Source organism: Strongylocentrotus purpuratus, unplaced genomic scaffold, assembly GCF_000002235.5.
Source record: "Strongylocentrotus purpuratus isolate Spur 01 unplaced genomic scaffold, Spur_5.0 spur5_scaffold_12, whole genome shotgun sequence".
Taxonomy (NCBI): Eukaryota; Metazoa; Echinodermata; class Echinoidea; order Camarodonta; family Strongylocentrotidae; genus Strongylocentrotus; species Strongylocentrotus purpuratus.
Genome location: NW_022145597.1, coordinates 28,297,048 through 28,316,585, shown reverse-complemented (window position 1 = coordinate 28,316,585; position 19,538 = coordinate 28,297,048). Strand labels below are relative to the sequence as shown.

Below are 19,538 nucleotides of genomic sequence, written 5' to 3'. Positions count from 1 at the left end.
ACAGTCGTAGATGTAAATGTTCCTAATGAGTACATGTCAAGAACATATCTGTGTATACATTGTCTTTATACATTAAAGACCCCTGAGAAACAAATAGATTTGATTTAGATTTAATCAGGTTTTTATTTCAGCTCATTATCACGGACAGTGGATCAAACATCATTCTCTCAATAAAGCACTTTGCAGGCTTACATTAACAGCTAGCAAGGGCATGTAAGACTTCTTTAATAATGCAGAAAATTTGCAATTTCTTTGAGCATATTAGATTGCATATGACAATATGTTGCCAATCAAAAGATTTCAATACCTATGATAAGTATTTTCTTATTTACTTTACATCTAGTCTGTAATGTGAGGCAAAGCAATATAGATTACGCAGTGACATTAGATTCGCTCTTGTGCTTATACACAATGTACATGTCATATCCCTCTGAAGTAAAATAGAGTGTACCCAGTATGGCACCTTGAGGCACACCATCTACTGAGATGACAGCTAAATATATGTATTGGGGCAAGAAACATCAGCACAGTAATTCCTACTATTTTGTTAGCTGTATTTTAATACATATCAAGCCTACTTCACAATTTGTTTTTCATTAATCTGGACATTTATAGAGGCAAGGTTCAAGACAAACACATACAGAAGAGTTTTTGGACTGGAGTTTCCATCCATTGATAAACTGAATGTTACATGATTAATATGATTGAATACAGTATGAAAGATTATAATTCCTAGAAGTATCAGTATTTCTGCAAATGATAAGGAATAAAGTTTATGGAATTAAATTGTAATAGCCCATCTAATAATAAGTCTTTCCTAAAAGATTGCTTCAGTAGGCAAGTCTATGTGCTGTGTATGATTACACGACCATATGGCATTAAAAATTAACATTACTTTTGGAAACATCACACAATCACGACATACGATAACAGTACATGAAAATAGAAACAAAGTACATTTACAACAACAAAAACACAAACATAACAATTAACAAAAATAAAATAGAAGTAAAGAGGGAAATTCTGCTATTCCCCTCTAGCTCAGTCAATATCTGGTGCCTCTATATCGATAACCGAGAGTCACTTTGTGCATGCATCATTGTTGCTGATCAGCTAAGTTTTGTACGAATAGCGCCATCATTGTCAGCCTTCAACCGATACACCTACAGCGGCTTAATATGTATGACTAAAAATATCATCACAAGTACCACTATCAGTATCTAATGGCAAAATATAAAAAACGAATTTTTCAAATATCATCATGTCTCTGAGGACTATTCAAGAAATATCATATTTGAATTTGGAATATATAATAAAATTAAAGTCAAATTACACAACATATGAAAAGGAAATACATGGAATGACTCATAAGTGATGAAGACATGCTCTAAAAAAAACATCAGTTAATTAATGAAAAATAATAAATTGCAACCAATTCTTTACTCTTTCGTGAAAACAAAATGGTAGGAATCTAATCTATCTTTTCCAGAAGAATAGTGCTGTACTGCCTGTACATGTACTCTGGAACACATACTGGTCCAAACTTGCCACAGCGAAGTTCTTCTACAGAGCCAGACATGAATCAAACTAAAACAAAAAAGTATGTCAGATCTGTAAAGAGGTCTGATAGAAAAGACTATTGGTTTAAGTTCATAATTTTTCCAATATATTTGAGTATGAAAAGGAGTATTGCATTATGTGCAGCAATGGAAACATGTTTTAAACAAATATTGATTGAAGTTCATAAATTTCTGAAATATTGGAGTACAAACATGAGTATTGCAATATGTTGCAATGCCGGAAACAAACAACAGCCTCTAAAGGATGGTGCCAAAACTTTAATCACAGATTTATCAGATACATAAAAAGCGAGTGGATCAAGCTACATGTACATACATGTAGTAAGGATTTATAAAATTTAGTATGCTGGATCGGACTATGATCTTAGGTTGTGAGCTACACATAATTTACATTTTTTGGGTAGGATACAGAAAGTCCACTTCATAGAATTTATGTTGGAAAATGGAGTACAAGGAACATGTTTCACCTACTCAGAAACAACAGCATATCAATGCTAGCCTATTACACATGCCTTTCTTTGGTTCGTGTGTGAAAAGGAATAGTCACTCAGATCTTACTATAAAAGAAATTGTTTCTATTCAATTGTTTCTATTGAAGCCAGAATCTCTTGTACGACTCAAGAGTCCTTACCAATATTATGCTCCGGTTAATTAGAGTACATGAATAGTTGAATTTTTTTCAAGAACACTCTCAGTGCCTTGAGCATTTTGAAAAATTGAAACATGTAGACTGATTCTGGTAAGAGAGATAATACAAAATAATAAAGTCATTTTTATATAGCGCATAGTAATAAATTCTCTATGCGCTTTGTGAAGTACTGAAATTCTCAATCACCCAAATAGGTTTGAATTCACAGGTAAAGCCAGAGTAGTGATGATGATGATGATGACGACAAGAATAATAATAATAACAACAATTATAACAATAATGATAGATAGGCCTACAGAGCAATCAAACGTCCATAATAAGTTCATTTATATGAAAGCAGAGAAAAAAGAGAAACAGAACATCAAAAGTTTGAAATAAATCAGACCAATAATAAGGAAGTTATGAATACCGGTATATAAAATATGTGGTCATTAAATCTAGATCTATACGAATCTCAAATTGGAAATTTGGTCAGAGGGCCTTCTCATTTGGGGTACTACTCAATATAAAATATGGAAAGCATATCATTATACATGCAGGTCCTCTATTTAAAAAAGAAAAGACTCTCCAGTGAGTCATACATTTAGAAAAATTTACATTTTTAATAGTCACTTTGTGTGTTGAAACCAATGGGAAAGTTGTTCTGCACTTATAGTATTCTCTCTTTTTTTTGTCTGATTTTATTCAAACATTCACCAAGTCTGATGATAATTATAATTTTTAAAAATTCCAACGTTCTTATTTTTTGTCTGATTTCATTCAAACTTTCACTGGTCTGCAAATCTGATTTTGTTCTGCTTTCTTTTGGAGCAGATATCTGTTCAGGTTGGATTTTCTGTTAACTAAATTGATGTTATTTACCCAGGGTAGTCACATCAGTATTGATACTGCTCTTCCTGCAAGCTCTGTAATCATCATTACCCCTGCAATGCCAGGTACCTCTTTATTCACCAGGGGGTTGTTTCACAAAGATCTTAAGTCGGATTTAACTCTAAGATGGACTTAAACATTATGGAGAGCTATTTGTAGCCTTAAAATAAAATATATTCAAAAGCAAAAATTCAAGTACCGGTACCGATATTAAATTCCACATCAAGAACATGAAATCTCCTTGATAATGGAAAATATGAATGATTTGAATCAACATTTTATGCCTTTTAACATAACTTTTACAAAACATTTTCAAAGATGCGAACGGCTTTCCATAATTATTAAGTCCAACTTAAAAATAAGTTCAACTTAGGACCTTTGTGAAATATCCCCCTGGGTCTGGAGGGGAAATGTGGGTGACTTTTTTCGAAGGATGTATGACTGTATGTACCCCAATGAGTGAGGACTGAAACAGGAGCCTGCTGTATGACTCAAGAACCTTCATCAGTATACCAGAATGCTCCCACTAGAGATCATACATGTATATAGTTTCTGAAGCACCTAAAAAGAGACTCGGGTTGATAGAAAACCGTTTCTTTCTTTATTCTGTATTGCATTTTTTCTGATGACTCGATCATTGTCTTGTTTGTTTCCAAATAAGTACCCATGCATGCAAATTGCATGAAAACTCATGTATCCCTGATAAAAGTTACATATTCCTTTTATTTTCTGATACTAATCGCATTCCTTTCATTAACAGTATTTTTTCAACAGTGCTCAGGTTTATAGATGTGATGAAATCATATACATGTATGCTTTCACAAAACTAATTAGCAGATGATTTTCCTCTTTTTTGTGTGTTTGTTAGTTGAACATATGTTGAACATTTTACACAGCAGTTCAGGCTCTACCATATGGTACTTATTTTGCTGAATTTGTATATTTGTGGGGTAGCTGATGCACACTACCATGTAATCAAGTCATTAAATATTGTTGGAAGATAAAGAAACTTTATGAATGGCATCATGTACAGTTTGATGTTTTCAAATCAATGTGTAAAAAGTACAGGTACACTTTAATATCCATGATAAATACAAAATCGATCAAAGCATATTATCTTCATGATTAGTATTTTTTTTAAGTCGTAGACAGTCAAGAAAATCAAAAAGCATTTATACGCAACAAAGGAATGAAATAAAATCACAAATAATTTAATTAATCAAACTCAGAAGCAACAGAGAAAAACACATTCTGGACAGGCTATTGCACATGAGTTGAATTTGAACGATGTCTACTCAGATTCACCACCATTACTGTTATATTATCCATGGAACCCCGGTAGAACGCTTGAAGGACGAGGCTTTTGGCACCAAAATGTGGCTCCCCTAATCGCTCTTTGATATACTGGACGGCTTCTTCGTTGGTAAAGGTATCCCACAATCCATCGGTGGCAAGGATCAGGAACTGGGGATTGTGTTCATCGAGGTCAAAGGACAAGATGTCGGGGTCGGCGACCACAAACTTGTGATCCTTGAGCGGGTAGTCTCCGATGGCACGGGAGGTGGCGAGGATTCCTGCAACGCGCCAGACGCCGTTGAAAGCGATAAAACCTCCAGCTTTCTTGATGCGTTTGCGCTCCTGGGGATGGTGGGGTTTGTGGTCGTAGGAAAGAGGGACAGTTTTGCCGGATCCGTCGCACATAACACCACGAGAATCTCCGACGTTTGCGACGATCACATCCGAGTCTGTTATCAAGGCTACAAGAGCTGTTGAACCTAAATAGAATAAGACAAAAGGAAACAATTAATGAATGAAAGAGCTACTATCCTCATATGCATATGTATGATATAACATGGCTGCACACACATTTTTTTCCCTACGATGTAGGTTATACGTACTACTATTCTTAGGGTCTACATGTACATGTATGTGCATGAATGCATGAGGGCCTGTTCAACATATATATGAAATTATGAGGGTGCAGACTTTAGAGTTTAAATTAAGGGACCCCTATCTGTTTGCATTGGGTCCTGGACATGATCATTACAAAATACAATCAAAAAGAATAGTGGATACAGAAAAAATGTTTTCCGTTTTTATAACATATTCTAATTACAACTGAATGGCAAAGCAACATCTCTTTCTCCAGTTCAACAAGAGAATAAGACACAGGTCAACATAGATCTATGTGAAGTATGAGAGATGTGTACATGAGTAAAAAGAAACATTCCACATTGTAAATGGTCTGTAGTGCTATCACCCCATTTGTATTCATTCCATCTACCGATACCTTTCTTCATCTGGCACAAAAATGACAGGTTGATGAATAATTGTAAATGAGGGAATAGAACTCCAGCATTGACTGCCCCCATCAAAATAAATGCCAGATAAGACATGTCTTCATCAGCTAAAGTTTGCAAAATAATCCGCTATCTCAACTGTCCTGCTCGCAAATTAGTCAGTTAATTTTCATTTTCATCAGCCCGCAGATGCAATTAGCGGGATATTTGGTTGAGAAAATATCCCAAGAAATCTTGGTCTTATTTCCAAAATATCCTGCTATTTCCCGAATAGCAGGCTAACTTATGCTCGCCCGAGCGAGTTTTTGATGAGCATATCGGTCTGATGAAAATGCAATTTCGAGCTTCGGGACAATATCCCGAGTTTAAAACATTTGGCAAATTTGAGCTGATGAAAACAGGCCTTATACATGTAGAAACAGCTGACGTCCACAAAGAGGTCATCGGTCTGCATACTGTTATCACTGTCATAACACACAATGCTTGGCACGTACAGATCGGAGGATGAGTAATTATAAATGACCTGATAATCATTGGCATAGCCAGGATGGATGATATGGAAAGTGAGTGAGGGGTAGGTTGGGGGAGAACATCTTTGATATACTGTATGGCATCCCCCCCATCACCCCCCCCCCCCCCACCGATTTTAGGGGGGAGAAGAGAGAGAGAGAGCGTAAAGGATAAATCCCAACAACAAGTGCACTTAATAATATTATAGTACATGCAAATGTATACCGGTAGTATAGTTTCATTTGGTTGTGGGCAAACTGCCTCTTGCTTACCCCTCCCCCTTAAAGGTAAAGACCAGTATTGGAAACGCCCCAATTTCAAAGAATGAAATGGAAGCTCTCATTACCAATCATGTGAAAGAATATGTTTTGACTAATACATGATGATAAAAAAATTGCCGGGAAACCGCCTACTAATTCATATATTTGGTAAATTTGTTTCTCTCATGGTCTGTGAGAGATATAGGGTAGTCCCATATACATCTTTCTGTGTATAGTGCTTGTAACTTTACGAAGAATGGGCCAAATTTCTTATCATTTTGATGATTCCAGAACCTTGCAGATGCTAGATGCTAGATGATTAACCTTTTCTGATCGATTCCATAACGTTTCTTTCACAATGCAATCGCATGACCATAACTGGTCTTTACCTTTAATATAAGAGCTCTTATATTAAGGGGGAGGGGTAAGCAAAAGATCTGCCACTGACAGTATAGCAGGTTTGCCTAGAGTTATTTCAACAACAAAAAAGAGAAAAGTAAGAACTTGCACACATAAGGGTAGGATTAGGGAAAAGAAGTACAATTACATGTAAATAGTTTCTATTGGCGGGGCACATCCTCATGACCCCCAGTTGCCTAGATATGTTTCCTAGAGTTTAGTTTAGGATAAATGTTGTATGCTCATAGGAAAGAAATGGAAGGACGTGATTGGCAGAAAAGGTATAGTTACTTCAGTACATGTACAATGTACAGTGTATGTAGTTTCTTTGGGCTGGATGGGGGACTGTATTATGTACTACCCCCCCCCCCCCCCCCCATACCTTGTATGGTACTTCAATATGTTTCATGAGCGTTACTTTATGATTTGTGCCCACACAAACAAGAAAAGAGAAGAAAAGAAAAGAAAAGAAAAGGAAAGAAAAGAAAGAGCTCACAAGGATATCTGTAGACACTGAGGAGAAAAGGTGATGGTTACATGAACTTTCTTTTGGCTGGGGGCATATCCACAAGCCACCACCCCTCTCCCCCTGACCTACAAATGTTAACACAGTTGCCTTAGTGCTCATAGTAATGGAAGAATGGAGTAGACCACATACAGATGGGGAGCGATAGATAGAAAGAGATAGCATCATATTCTAAGGAAGCAACCCATTTGTAGGACTTGATAGACCATTATAAATAGAGCAGTAACGACAGGACGCAACACTAACCGACAATTCTGGTGGCATGCCCTTTAATGTACATTCCTACTGAAATACATTTCACGTGCACATTAGATGATAGATAATTATTTTAATAATAGATGAATCTCAAAATAGAAAATGTCAGTAAACAGGTGAAGAAAAGGTCATGTCTCCACACACAAAACAAGATTTGCATTGTGGCAATTCCTCTTCATCCAATTAAAATGAGAACTGTTCAGCAAGTTTTAAAAAGCATATGGATTTAATAAATGTACATTAATTGCTTTAATATCATATTGGCTATTTAATTTTTTAATTGATTCTTCTTACTTGTTTTAAACAAATTGATTGTATTAAGAAGAAAAAAAGGTCTTCCAAAACAAAACAAAACAGCAAATAGTATCTCTCTCCCAGCATTATCAACTCTTATTGAGTGTCACTGTAGAGTAAGGTACACATTAGGACATGGTATTATACTACTACATAATCGACTGGATTGGTTTAAATTGATAGGTATATAAACAAGGTGTACAGTATGTTTGATATTTTATGCTAGAATATTCTCTCCTTTTCTAAACAAATATGACTCTAAAACTACTTCTCTCTATCCCTTTAATAATTGGTTATAACAGTACTTACATACATGTACATGTAACTTATCAGAAAAGAAAAAAAAAAGAAAAAAAAATGTCCTATTGTAAAACAATGGACACAGTGCAATTAATCAATAGATTAAAAGTACATGTAACTAAACCACAGAAAACAAGTCAACAGACACCGTGTCCACACACAAAACAATTTATTCCGAAACTCTATAACAAAACGTTGTATAAAGAATCATCGTATAAATTCCAGGGTGTCCACACACAGAAGAAAGTAATCCTGAAACTCTACAGCGAAATTTCGTATAGGTGCGCAGTTTGCTACTGCGATCATGAAATGGAAGCGGAAATGAGAGGTCAGGTCTCCTTTCGCTCGAGGTCACATTAAGCCCCGCCCAGTTATACCGTTCTAGTTCGACTAGTTATACTAGTTACGTCCACACACAACATATTCCGTGATTAGGCATGATTATTTATACGTCCTATAACCAAACGCATGTTTGGGCATCGTTTCGTTATACGACGTTTCGTTATACGATGTATAGTTAGTAAGCGTCCACACACACAATTTCATCGTATAACTATCGCCAAACAGTATAACTATCCCGAAACGGTATAACTAATCACACCTAATCACGGAAAATGTTGTGTGTGAACACGGGGACTATCAGTGATCATACACACAGATACTCTACTCTTACTCGAGGACCCCTACAATTCCAAAATGCAAAATCTACCATTCTCAGGGGCCTGATGCAAAAAAGACCCCCCCCCCCCCCCCCCCTTTCCCTCCACCCATTTTTGCTCCAGGCCCCTGAGAAAAATGTTATCATGGATCGCTGCATCAAAGCATCTTTACTTTGATGTCCCCCTGGATGTCTGCTTTAAAGGCATCGTTTAACAATGTTAAATCTGAGATGCATGGCCCTATGTGTTATCAGTGTCTGTGATATAGTGTAATATTGAAGCCCTACAAAAAATTGTGCTTCAAAATGATCAAGAAGTGCCTCAGAAAAGTAAAAATCTTGGAGTGACCGGTTGTACCATACACATTTTCCCCAATAGACTGTATAGTGTTATGAAAACTGTTAGGAAAAACAGAAAATGATATTTCGATTTCCAATCATAAATATCTTGATAATGCAAACAGGCGATCGGCTTGTAAAAGTCATGGGGTTCCTGACTGACCTAAAGGTTTATAATTATCATTGCAGCATGAGCTAAATCCAGGATTTTGTTTCATGTGTTTCGACTTGGCAGCTACAGTGTAAGTTGTAAATACATACTTTATGACACGATCCTGCATTATGTGTTTTGACTTTGCTTCAAAGTCGAAGTGTAGGTGTAAGTTGTAAGTGTAAGTTGTAAAAACATACTTTTATAGATGTGTTTCGACTTTGCAGCTACAGTTGTAAATACATACTTTGTGACATGATCCTCCATTAATGTACATGTGTTTCGACTTTGCAGCTACAATTTAAATTGTAAATACATACTTTATGGCATGCATTCTTATTTTTGAAACTATAATATACTAAGAATTTAGATCAATAGCCAGGGAGTAGTTTTGTTCTCTCATATTTGTTTGAAATTCACAATTTATTAAATATGTGACAGAGTATATGCATTTCACATTGAATTTCTATATATACTCTTTCCTTTAATGAACCTTTCCTGGCCCCAGTTACTAACGATAAGGGTATGTGCAGTACTACATGCATCATATCTACCTTGCAATCATGTCATGAAAACGAGCTCTCGTGACAAAGACTTCCTCTCGAGATAGCAGAACTCTCCCCAATGTTTGCTCCATTGCCGTCTCATGAATTGGAATTCGAATAGCCAGACAGTGACTCTACAAACATTTATCTCTGTTGCCATGGTTTTATTCAATCAAACACCCCCCTCCCCCCCCCCCCCCTCCCTTCCCCGATCCTAGATAGATAAGGCTTTATAGCTGGTAACCTGGTATGTTTTACTACTGTATAGAATCTAATATATTCTAAAATATAATGGATCATGTATTCATGTTCATTCTCGAATCTCGAAGCACAAATAAATTTATTACAATGACATGGATTTCTGCAGGAAAATTTAAAGAAACATCAAATGACAAGAAATAATGCTAAAAGTCCTGAAACTTGGTCTGATCATTAATCTTCTAAGAGATATATTATCCAGCTCAACTGTTTTTTAAAACCAGCGCTCAAAATACTTAGGGTCTTGGGATGACTGGAAATACATGTAGTAACATGCAACCATTCAAATAAACCGAATATATTCCTCTTCTTTTGGGACAAAATGACTAACTTTTTTCCAAATATATGAAGACAAAAATGCACTAAAGCTGGAGAAATGAGGAATATTTACAGAGACCTTTTATTTGCTCTGATGACTTTTGCAGTGGACTTCATTTTAACAAAGTGTTATGGTTAGGGTTGCAATTGAGCTTTATAGTAGGTTTAGAGTTAGCCATAGTGTTTGGTCTAGGGTTACTTACAGCAGACCTGCCAACCTCTGGAGTTCAAAAACTGTATTCTTTAATACCAAAAGTTGTATTATGCTGACAAAAGTTGTATTCTTAAAAATAAACACGGACTGTTATGCGGATCAATGCCTCTTACAGTTCCTACATACAGGAAGAATTTTTTTTATGGATCATTGGTTGAATTATATGCATGATTTTGTCACGACTGGTGTGTTTTATGAACCAATGAACATCCCCAAATCGCCGATGTGAGATGCTTTATAGGACAGAATGGGCATTTTGCCATTGAAAATGGCACACACACACACAAAATACAACAAAACAAAAAAATATTTAAAAAAAATAAATAAATAAAAAAAAAATCTTTTTTTTTTTTTTTGAAAATCGTATTTTATTGAGGAAAATCGTACTGTCGTATTTGCTTCTAAAAATCATACTAAATACGACTAAATCGTACTGGTTGGCAGGTCTGTTACAGTTATGAGTTTGTTTCATTTTAAGACTATGAAGCAATAGTCATCACAGAATGTTTTGCTGAACCAAGTGAAGTCCTACCTTTATACTCTAGGTCTGGATTCTTCTTCCTGTCATGATGGATGCATACAATATACATGTACCCCCCCCCCCCTCCCCCTCTCCACCCCTCACCCTGCTTATGTAAACCACGCATTTGACATGACTTCGCCGACAGACCTAATTTCCCCAAATATCCAATTACTGTTGATGTGAAATTGCACCGCACCTGCACAAACGGAGCGAGCGGGGGCAAACTTTGAAGCTCAAATTGAATTCAAACAAGCCTATACAGCATCTGGTTAATGTCAGTGCCATTTCCATAGCAACCACTCATCTGTAGATGCCCTGATCTCATGAATATTTTGGGAAAGTTAAACATGGCTGAGTACCCTAGCTCCCCACATGAATAATTGCCCATTCTCCTTTGTTGCATGTACATACATGTACATGTATATACTTCCACTTTAAGCATCCTGCTATGATAAAAGGGCGTGCTGGGAAGAAATCAATTCTGGTTGCTAAGGTTACAGTCAGGTGAGCTGTTCCTTGCTATTTGAAATTCAAGTGCTTTCATCCAATGCTGGAAGCACTATCTCAAGACATCAGTGCCAGAGGGAGAGGGTGCTCTGGTGTGGGTAATGTCGAACATGTACTGAAAAAATATTTTTCAACCTATATCATACATGTATGTAATACATGACATGGACATGTATTCAAATTTGTGCAGCAGAAGGCTTACCAGTAGTGTAATTTGTGCCATATACATGTACGTACCTACATGTATGTAGAGCTATTCAATTCTTCTGAAAGAAATTATGTAACAAAAAAGAGATACATGTGCATTGAAAGTTGTAGATGGGGGGGGGGGGGGGTACAGAGTTTGAAATAAATCTGACTTAAATCTATCTCATTTTTGTCTCAATAGAACAAATTACAGCAGTAAATGTTGTGCTACATGTATGTAAACAAGATTATCAAGTTCTGCAGCCATAAATAGTTTGATAGCAGGGCCCTCAGGGAGAACAGTACGAGTACTGTTGAGGCTACCCTGGGTAAATAAGACATCATCATCATTATCATCACCACCACCATCATCATCATCATCATCATCATCATCATCATCATCACCACCATCATCATCACCATCATCATCATCACTACCATCATCATCATCATCATCATCATCACCACCACCATCATCAGCATCATCATAATCATCACCATCATTATCACCACCACCACCATCATCATCATCATCATCACCATCATCACCATCATCATCATCATCATCATCATCATCATCACCACCACCATCATCATCATCATCATCATCATCACCTTTATTATTATTATTATTATTATTATAAAGACATTTGCTCTGACAGGTTTTATTTTGTCTGAGTAGGGTGGAGTTTGATTAATATTGCATTTTGGTATACATGTAGGTTAAGCCTCAGCCACAACTGCCATTACGAGCTGCTACGAACGCCGTACGAACGATTTTCAGACAATGGAAATTCGGGAAGACAATGGAAAAACAGGAAGATTCGTATGAAATTATCACTCGTACGAACCTTTGTGACTGTAGCTTTAGGTGTAGGTCTTAGGGTAAGGATTATGTGTACTCTTTGGGTCAGGGTGAAGTAAAGATTTTAGCTGTGTGATATTGGCCGCAGAGCAAATTTTTAGCAGGAACATATGTACCTCAATGTGGCAGAAATTTCTGATTGCGAACTATATGCACAATAGTGTATAGTGTCAACTGTCAAATGGATACACAGATAAGTTACATGTATAGTACGTACTGTTCTAACTGAGTATTAGAGCTACTCAATAGTTTAAGACTTCTAGATTTATAAGACAATAATACATGTATTTATAATACTTTTTATACAATGGAAAATCCTTTAAAAATGCCTGTCATTACTAGACTAACTTTGGAACCAACAAGACTATTAACTTACCTGCCATATCTTCATTTGACTTTGCGACAGTGAGGAATTTTTCGTCGACAGCTAATATTTCTTCGACGAGAATCTGTGAGTGATTGACGGGCAGTTGTCTTCGTTTAGCCGTAGCAAGGCGGGCTAGGACTGCTTGGGAGAGTAACTTTTCTGTGAATTCTGCTGCAAACTGGAAAATAGAGAATAAAATAGAAACAGACTTATTATGAAGCTTCCATGTTTACGGACTCTTCAAACAAGTTTGTGAAACATACAATTTGATGAATGAGAAATGATTACCGGTAAGGTGTATGAGATATTTAATAAGTTTTGTTATTTTTATTTTTATATTTCAATTCCTAAAAATAAAGTTACTGTATATTCTGTGTAACTTTTCGAACACCATGAGAATAACATCAGAAGGAGAAACCTTTTGAACTTTAAGACTTGACAACTGTTTCATTCTTTATTTGATTAATGCACAGTTTTGCTGACCCATCTATTACAATGTATGTCTATTTCACTTTTATTTCTTGTTCTGTTTTTTAGTTTCATTTCATCTATGTCATACTCTTTTGTTTTTGTTTGTTTGCTGTTTTCTTTTCCTTGTTTGCTTATATTTGTTTTGGAATGTGTTTGTTTCATTTCTTTAATTTTTTTCTTGTTACTATCCCGCCCCCCCCCCCCACTCAGTGTTATATAGGGTACGCATATGCATGTTCCCAGCACCCCCCCCCCCCTTTCTGAATAAGTCCTGTGTGTAAAGTCAATACAGGTAGATCTTTTTCTTTTGTTATACAAGCCTTTTCAGCACCCCCCCCCCCTTTCAGCATAAGTCCGGTGTGTAAAGTCAATACGGGCAGATCTTTTTCTTTGCTACAAGCCAAAGATTTTGGGAACACGCATGCGATTCGTCCGTTTCTGGAGTGGGGGGGGGGGGGCCGGGGTTACTATAATTCTTAATTTCCCTTTAATTAAGTTCACTATTTAAACACACTCTGGATTGAGTACACAAAAAAGTGCATGTGAACCTCTACACAATAGTGATTGTGCAACACTGGGCTGTTATCATTATCATTTCCCACTGCAAAAAGTAATCATTGATATTGATATGCTTGCTTGAATCTACGTACATGTACATGTACATGTACAGTACTGTACATGTAATAGGGCATACCGGTATTGTCAAATTTCAGACACAGTGTTAATGGAGAAATTATACACCCCATGAACTGCAGCCAAAGAAAATTAAATTTGACAGGTACATCCTGGTTCTACAAATAATTGTCAGCCTTTGTTTCGTATTGGGGGTTTTGAATACAAAATATCAAAATAGTGGCTGTGTACCTGCAGACTACTTTTAGACATACATTACACAAAAGGCCCTTATAACTCGATGTTGAGTTTCCCGTTGCCCGCCCGCACTGTGATTTGTCGGCCGCGTTGGCGATCGAAAATCTGAAAATCTATCATTATCATTTTATTTCTATTTTTTTACATGTAACTTTTACTTGGGGGGAGGGGGGAGGGGGGATTCGACTTCTGAATTTGGAGATTAATTTGTCTGTCATCTATAGTTTTAAAAACAACATTGTTACTATTATTTGTGAGAAATTCACAAGCATAAATCAGCGCCTTCAATTGCAACTCGCAGTAAAATAGGGTTTTCGTAGCCAGAATATGGGGTGCTTCCTACAACATCGGCAAAATTCAATAATTTAGATTTAAAATTTAAAAATAAAAAAATAAAAATTGGCCGCCAAGTATTCGAGTATTGGCCTGTAAGCCTTGGAGTGTACTTGAGTAATTACACGGTTATATGCACAGCCTTAATACATAGTAAAAAAATAGATTGGATTGGAAGTAAGGGAGCACACTGCAAATTTGTATTGTACATGGTACATGTAGCAGACAGGATGTACACGATGTGTAGAGTATGCAGAATGAGAGTTGCTGACAGGGCGGTACTCTGGGTTATTAATCATGGAATTAGTCCTGTCAATCATAATTTGAATCCTTCATCAGTAGATAACACACATTAATACAAGTATGCCAATATCATTAATGGACATTAGGAGTGTGTACACATGTTATGAAATATGTACTGTACCTGTATGTACTATGTAAAATCTTGTATTGAAATATGTATTGTACACTTCTATTCCAAAGTGCTGATGTGTGATATCATTCACATTATTCTTACCACCATCATTATCATTATCATTATCATTATCATTATCATTATTATTATTATTATTATCATCATTGTTATTATGATTATGATAATGATGATTATTATCATTAGTATCATCATCATTATCATCATCACCATCATTATTACTATTATTATTAACACTTTTATTATCATTATTATTATCATCATTATTATCATCATTATTATTATCATCATCATCATTATCATTATCAATTATCATCATCAATCGTTATCATTATCAATTATCATTATATTATTAACTTTATTAAGTGAAAATTGATTAATCTTTTTTTCAAAGAACAAGAAAGACAAGAGTATAAATATGCCTACCGGTACATCATACAATAATTGATTCCTCTTCAGATTTTCCTTGGCAAATTATTTGTTTTGTACATGAATAAGAAGAAAAAAATCCAACTTTTTGGGTGCAGTCTTGCAGATGAAGAAAAATATATATTTTCAAAGAGGGAGGTGTATTAGTACAGTCATGTCAAATATTTTATCAACACATACACATACACATATACATGTAGGTATGCAACTATAATAAAATATGTATTCAGAAATCAGAAATGTATGAAATTTCTAGTTCAAACTATTGGAGAGCTGCTGCAAAGAAGGGATGTTATAATACTACCCAAGTGGGATTGGTTATGTTAATTGAGGATTTCAATCCCTCAAATTTGCCTCATTGGCTCATCCTTTTAGAAATGTGTTTTTCTATTTTCCTAGCTTTATCTAACCCCAAGTTTTGATACAAAGTAGCTCTTTTCGCTGCAGCTGCTTGTCAATGGATTAAAGATGAAAAGAACTTTGATGACCAAAATAAATCCGGGATTCTTTTTTGTCAACATTGTCTTTTAGGCGTTTTAGCCTTGAAGTTCAATAATATTGTTATCTGATATACATGTATGTATGAGATGAATAAATGAGTACAGCCATAGCAATTCAATGGAGAGTTTACTGCATATATTTTAAGAGAGGCATTAACCTACATGTACATGTAGATCTAGTGTAAATTCATCTATTCTCATCAAGTTAGAATGAAGTTTATTTCATACATTGATTTACAATATTTTGTAGGCCGACAAGGAAATTACAACTATTTATTCAGAATGATATTAATCTCAATGTTCCTATCTTGTAGACATCAATAAGTCTTGTAGATATCAATAAATTCCCACTTGATACTTAATGGAGTAATCTCTTTGACAAATCACTCAGTCCCCCATTATTACATTAACTTAACTTAACTTAATGGTGAACCCTACATATCACAGGTCTAGACTATAGTATTATACTGTTCCAAACTTCTGACTATTCAGACTAGTATTTTTAAAGCTTATTTGCAGAATAAAATATTAAAATAAAATGTGAATGGTTTTCGATAATGATTATTAACAACTTTGTTTCAACAAATATAACATATTGAGCTCATTAATAGTGATAAAAATACCAGTATACCTCTCCTCCATGTCCATCATAAATCCCGCAAAATTTTTCTGTCACTCCATCCTTCTCTCCCGTCGCGTAATCGAAGCGATCTTCCATCCCCGGTCGTCGTCCTTGTATTGAATACACCGCAACATTGTCCTCTCGGAGTTCCCAATGTGCCACATCATTTTGACTTTCAAATTGTTTATGGCTAGATCTGTGACTATGACTGTACCTCAAATGCCCATTACTCCTACCAGCGAGTCCCCCTTTATTCAGACCAGGAATCCGCATCAGCACTGGCGGCCCGGGCCCGGCGTCTGAATGCATTAGCGTCCGTCTGAACACCGAGCGCAATATGTGATCTCGATGGAAGACATAGCCGTAGAGAAACAACAGTGCGAACACCAACGCAACTGTTTCATATTTGAACAAAGTTCCACGCACAAAGCGACTAAATAATGCTATAAGTGTCATTTTGAAATCTTGGAGAGTCTCACCGATCTAGTCCTGCCATTTCCCGGAAAGAATGATGAAAATGATCATGATGAAACAAAGATAATTGTCTGCTACGACAAAATACAATCGTGCGGAGCCATCATCATTTGTGTAATGCGATCATCGCATCATATGGAAGTGCGAGTCAGACGGGGCGGGGGCGCTGTTTTATCATTAGCTATTTCTTTCTTTTTCTTCTTGGGGCCAAGGGAGGGGGGGGGGGTCTACATTACACTGTGTAAAGGTTCGACATGGTAACACATATTACAGTTCATTTTGATTGGGAACATTTGCATGTGGTAGCACTAGAATTATAAAAAAGGGACAGGGGTATTTGGATGTTGGGTATGATATGGGGGGGGGGGGGGGGAGTGGCAGGGGAGGGGTTAATATTTCAATCGCCCCACTATCACCACCGCTACTATCAAAGATCCTAAATCAAATGTTCACCACCTCCATCTCATTGCTTAGTTATAAGCAGACTAGACAAAAAGCACAAGCTATAGACACAAATTAAGACAATTTTGTTGAAAGTCAGTAGGCCTAAAAGGGGACGCTTCTGTCGTCTTGAAGCAGAGGAACACGTTTTGGGGTGTATCTACTTTAATAAGATAGGCCCATGGTCAAAATGAAGACAAATAATTTTGTGATTCAAAATTAATATTGTATTCTGACTTTCAATCACAAATTTATTTGGGCCATTTTGTTTGTTTACATCAAAATGGCCCAACAATTATGGAAGAACGCACAATTTCGGCCTACTTTTTTAATGTGATGTAGGTCCAGCTGAAAGAAAAGGTGAAATCCCATAGCATTTAATTGAAAACTGTGGGCCTAATAGCTAAGTTGAAAGTTTTACAGCGGCATAGCTAGCTACGGGGCACACCCATGTCTCCCCTTCCTGGAACCAAATTGCACAAAAGGGGAAAAGAGAGGAAACTAAAGGAGGAGGAGGAGGAGGAGGAGGAGGAGGAGGAGGAGGAGGAGGAGGAGGAGGAGGATTAGGAGGAGAGGAGGAGGAGGAGGAGGAGGAGAGGAGGAGGAGAGGAGGGGGAGGAGGAGAGGAGGAGGAGGAGGAGGAGGAGGAGGAGTAGGAGGAGGAGGAGGAGGAGGAGGAGGAGGAGGAGGAGGAGTAGGAGGAGGAGGAGGAGGAGGAGGAGGAGTAGGAGGAGGAGGAGGAGGAGGAGGAGAGGAGGAGGAGAGGAGGGGGAGGAGGAGAGGAGGAGGAGGAGGAGGAGGAGGAGGAGTAGGAGGAGGAGGAGGAGGAGGAGGAGAGACACAGAGACACAGAGAGAGATAGAGAGAGAGAGAGAGAGCGAGAGAGAACCGGAAAGAGACAAGCAAAGAGGATCCATTACTCCCTTTAAATCAAAGAAAGTCAGCTTTGATGAAACTCGATCCATATAATTACAATTAATTAATTTTTTTGGCGGAAAATCCCGATGACAAAAATCAAAATGTTTCACTTTTCGACCCGTTATAATTATCATTACGGAACGAGATCCATACTTCTACACAAAAACAGGGGGAGGGGGCCTCTGGTGGGAGGGGGGGGGGGGGGGGGAGGGAGTAGTGTTGTAAAAAAAAAAAAAAAACTATTGGGGAGCCATGGGAGAGGTCATCCCTAAAAAGGGCCTATTTTCTTTTGTTAAGTATAAGCTGGAGCTGGCAGCTAAGTTGGCCTGAAAGCTATAATGATGGAAAAAGAGCTGGGGAAAAGATACCTTGATAGATAGTGCAAGTGAAAAGAAGTGATCTCTCGCCCTCTGTAGACACTTACTTACTTACTCATTCGTTCGATTGTAGATAATGGGGTACCGGTTTTCAATGGTAATTTAACTAAAACTCATGTATATATTTTAAAACGTATTCAGAAAAGAGCTTGCAAAATCTCTTGATGACGTTAGTATGGAAGTTATGAAGCAGCATTGGAAACGTGCAATCTACGTTCAGACGTACAAAACAGAGACATGAAATTCGTTTTTTTTTTTCTCTCTCTCTCTCTCTCTTTTTGTCTCTCTGTCTGTCTCTCTCTCTCTCTCTCTATCTCTTTCTCTCTCTCTCTATCTCTTTCTCTCTCTCTCTGAGGAGCAACAATATAGTTGCAGCTGAAAATGGGCTACCAGCCGTATTTTTTCCCTTTTCTCTGTATGAATACTTGTTATGTATTTTATCTGATTTTATCAAACGGAAACAAAAACAACAGCAATCTCGCTCTCCTTTTTCATATTGCACATCAATCTTTATCACTGGTGCCATCTCACTTATGATATTTCCCCGAAACTGCTGCCTATTGAGCATTTGGACTAAAAAGCATTGAATTGACTTGATGGAGATAGCAGTCTTACTGTCCTCATGTACTTCGTATAATACGTTCACTTTGTATTGCTCATTTAAAACTATAACATTAATTAATGCTTACTTTTAGTGAAATAAAAAGGGGTTGTACATCAGTCTATTTCTAGAGTTTAAAAAAGGTGATTATAAAAAGAGGGAGAAAAACCTGCACTAACTATTGAACCCGATACA

General features: G+C 36.8%; 1 protein-coding gene across 1 annotated transcript; it reads right to left on the bottom strand.

The window, feature by feature from the left end:
• Nucleotides 1-3,948: 3,948 nt before the first annotated feature.
• LOC586824 (protein phosphatase 1L) lies at nt 3,949-17,135 on the bottom strand. The gene is made up of 3 exons (XM_786588.5): nt 16,542-17,135; nt 12,884-13,052; nt 3,949-4,874 (listed from the first exon to the last, which is right to left on the bottom strand). The coding sequence occupies exons 1-3, from the start codon at nt 16,986-16,988 to the stop codon at nt 4,360-4,362; spliced, it is 1,131 nt and encodes a 376-aa protein (XP_791681.3). The 5' UTR covers nt 16,989-17,135; the 3' UTR covers nt 3,949-4,359.
• Between the last annotated feature and the right edge of the window lie 2,403 nt (nt 17,136-19,538).

Bases quoted from the DNA above. Each gene is read 5' to 3' on its own strand.
- LOC586824 (XM_786588.5), bottom strand. From the start codon at position 16,988: ATGACACTTATAGCATTATTTAGTCGCTTTGTGCGTGGAACTTTGTTC. The intron at 13,053-16,541 runs GTATACTGGTAT...TCTATTTTCCAG, and splicing joins ATGATGGACATGGAGGAGAG to TTTGCAGCAGAATTCACAGA. The intron at 4,875-12,883 runs GTAAGTTAATAG...TATTCTATTTAG, and splicing joins GTCAAATGAAGATATGGCAG to GTTCAACAGCTCTTGTAGCC.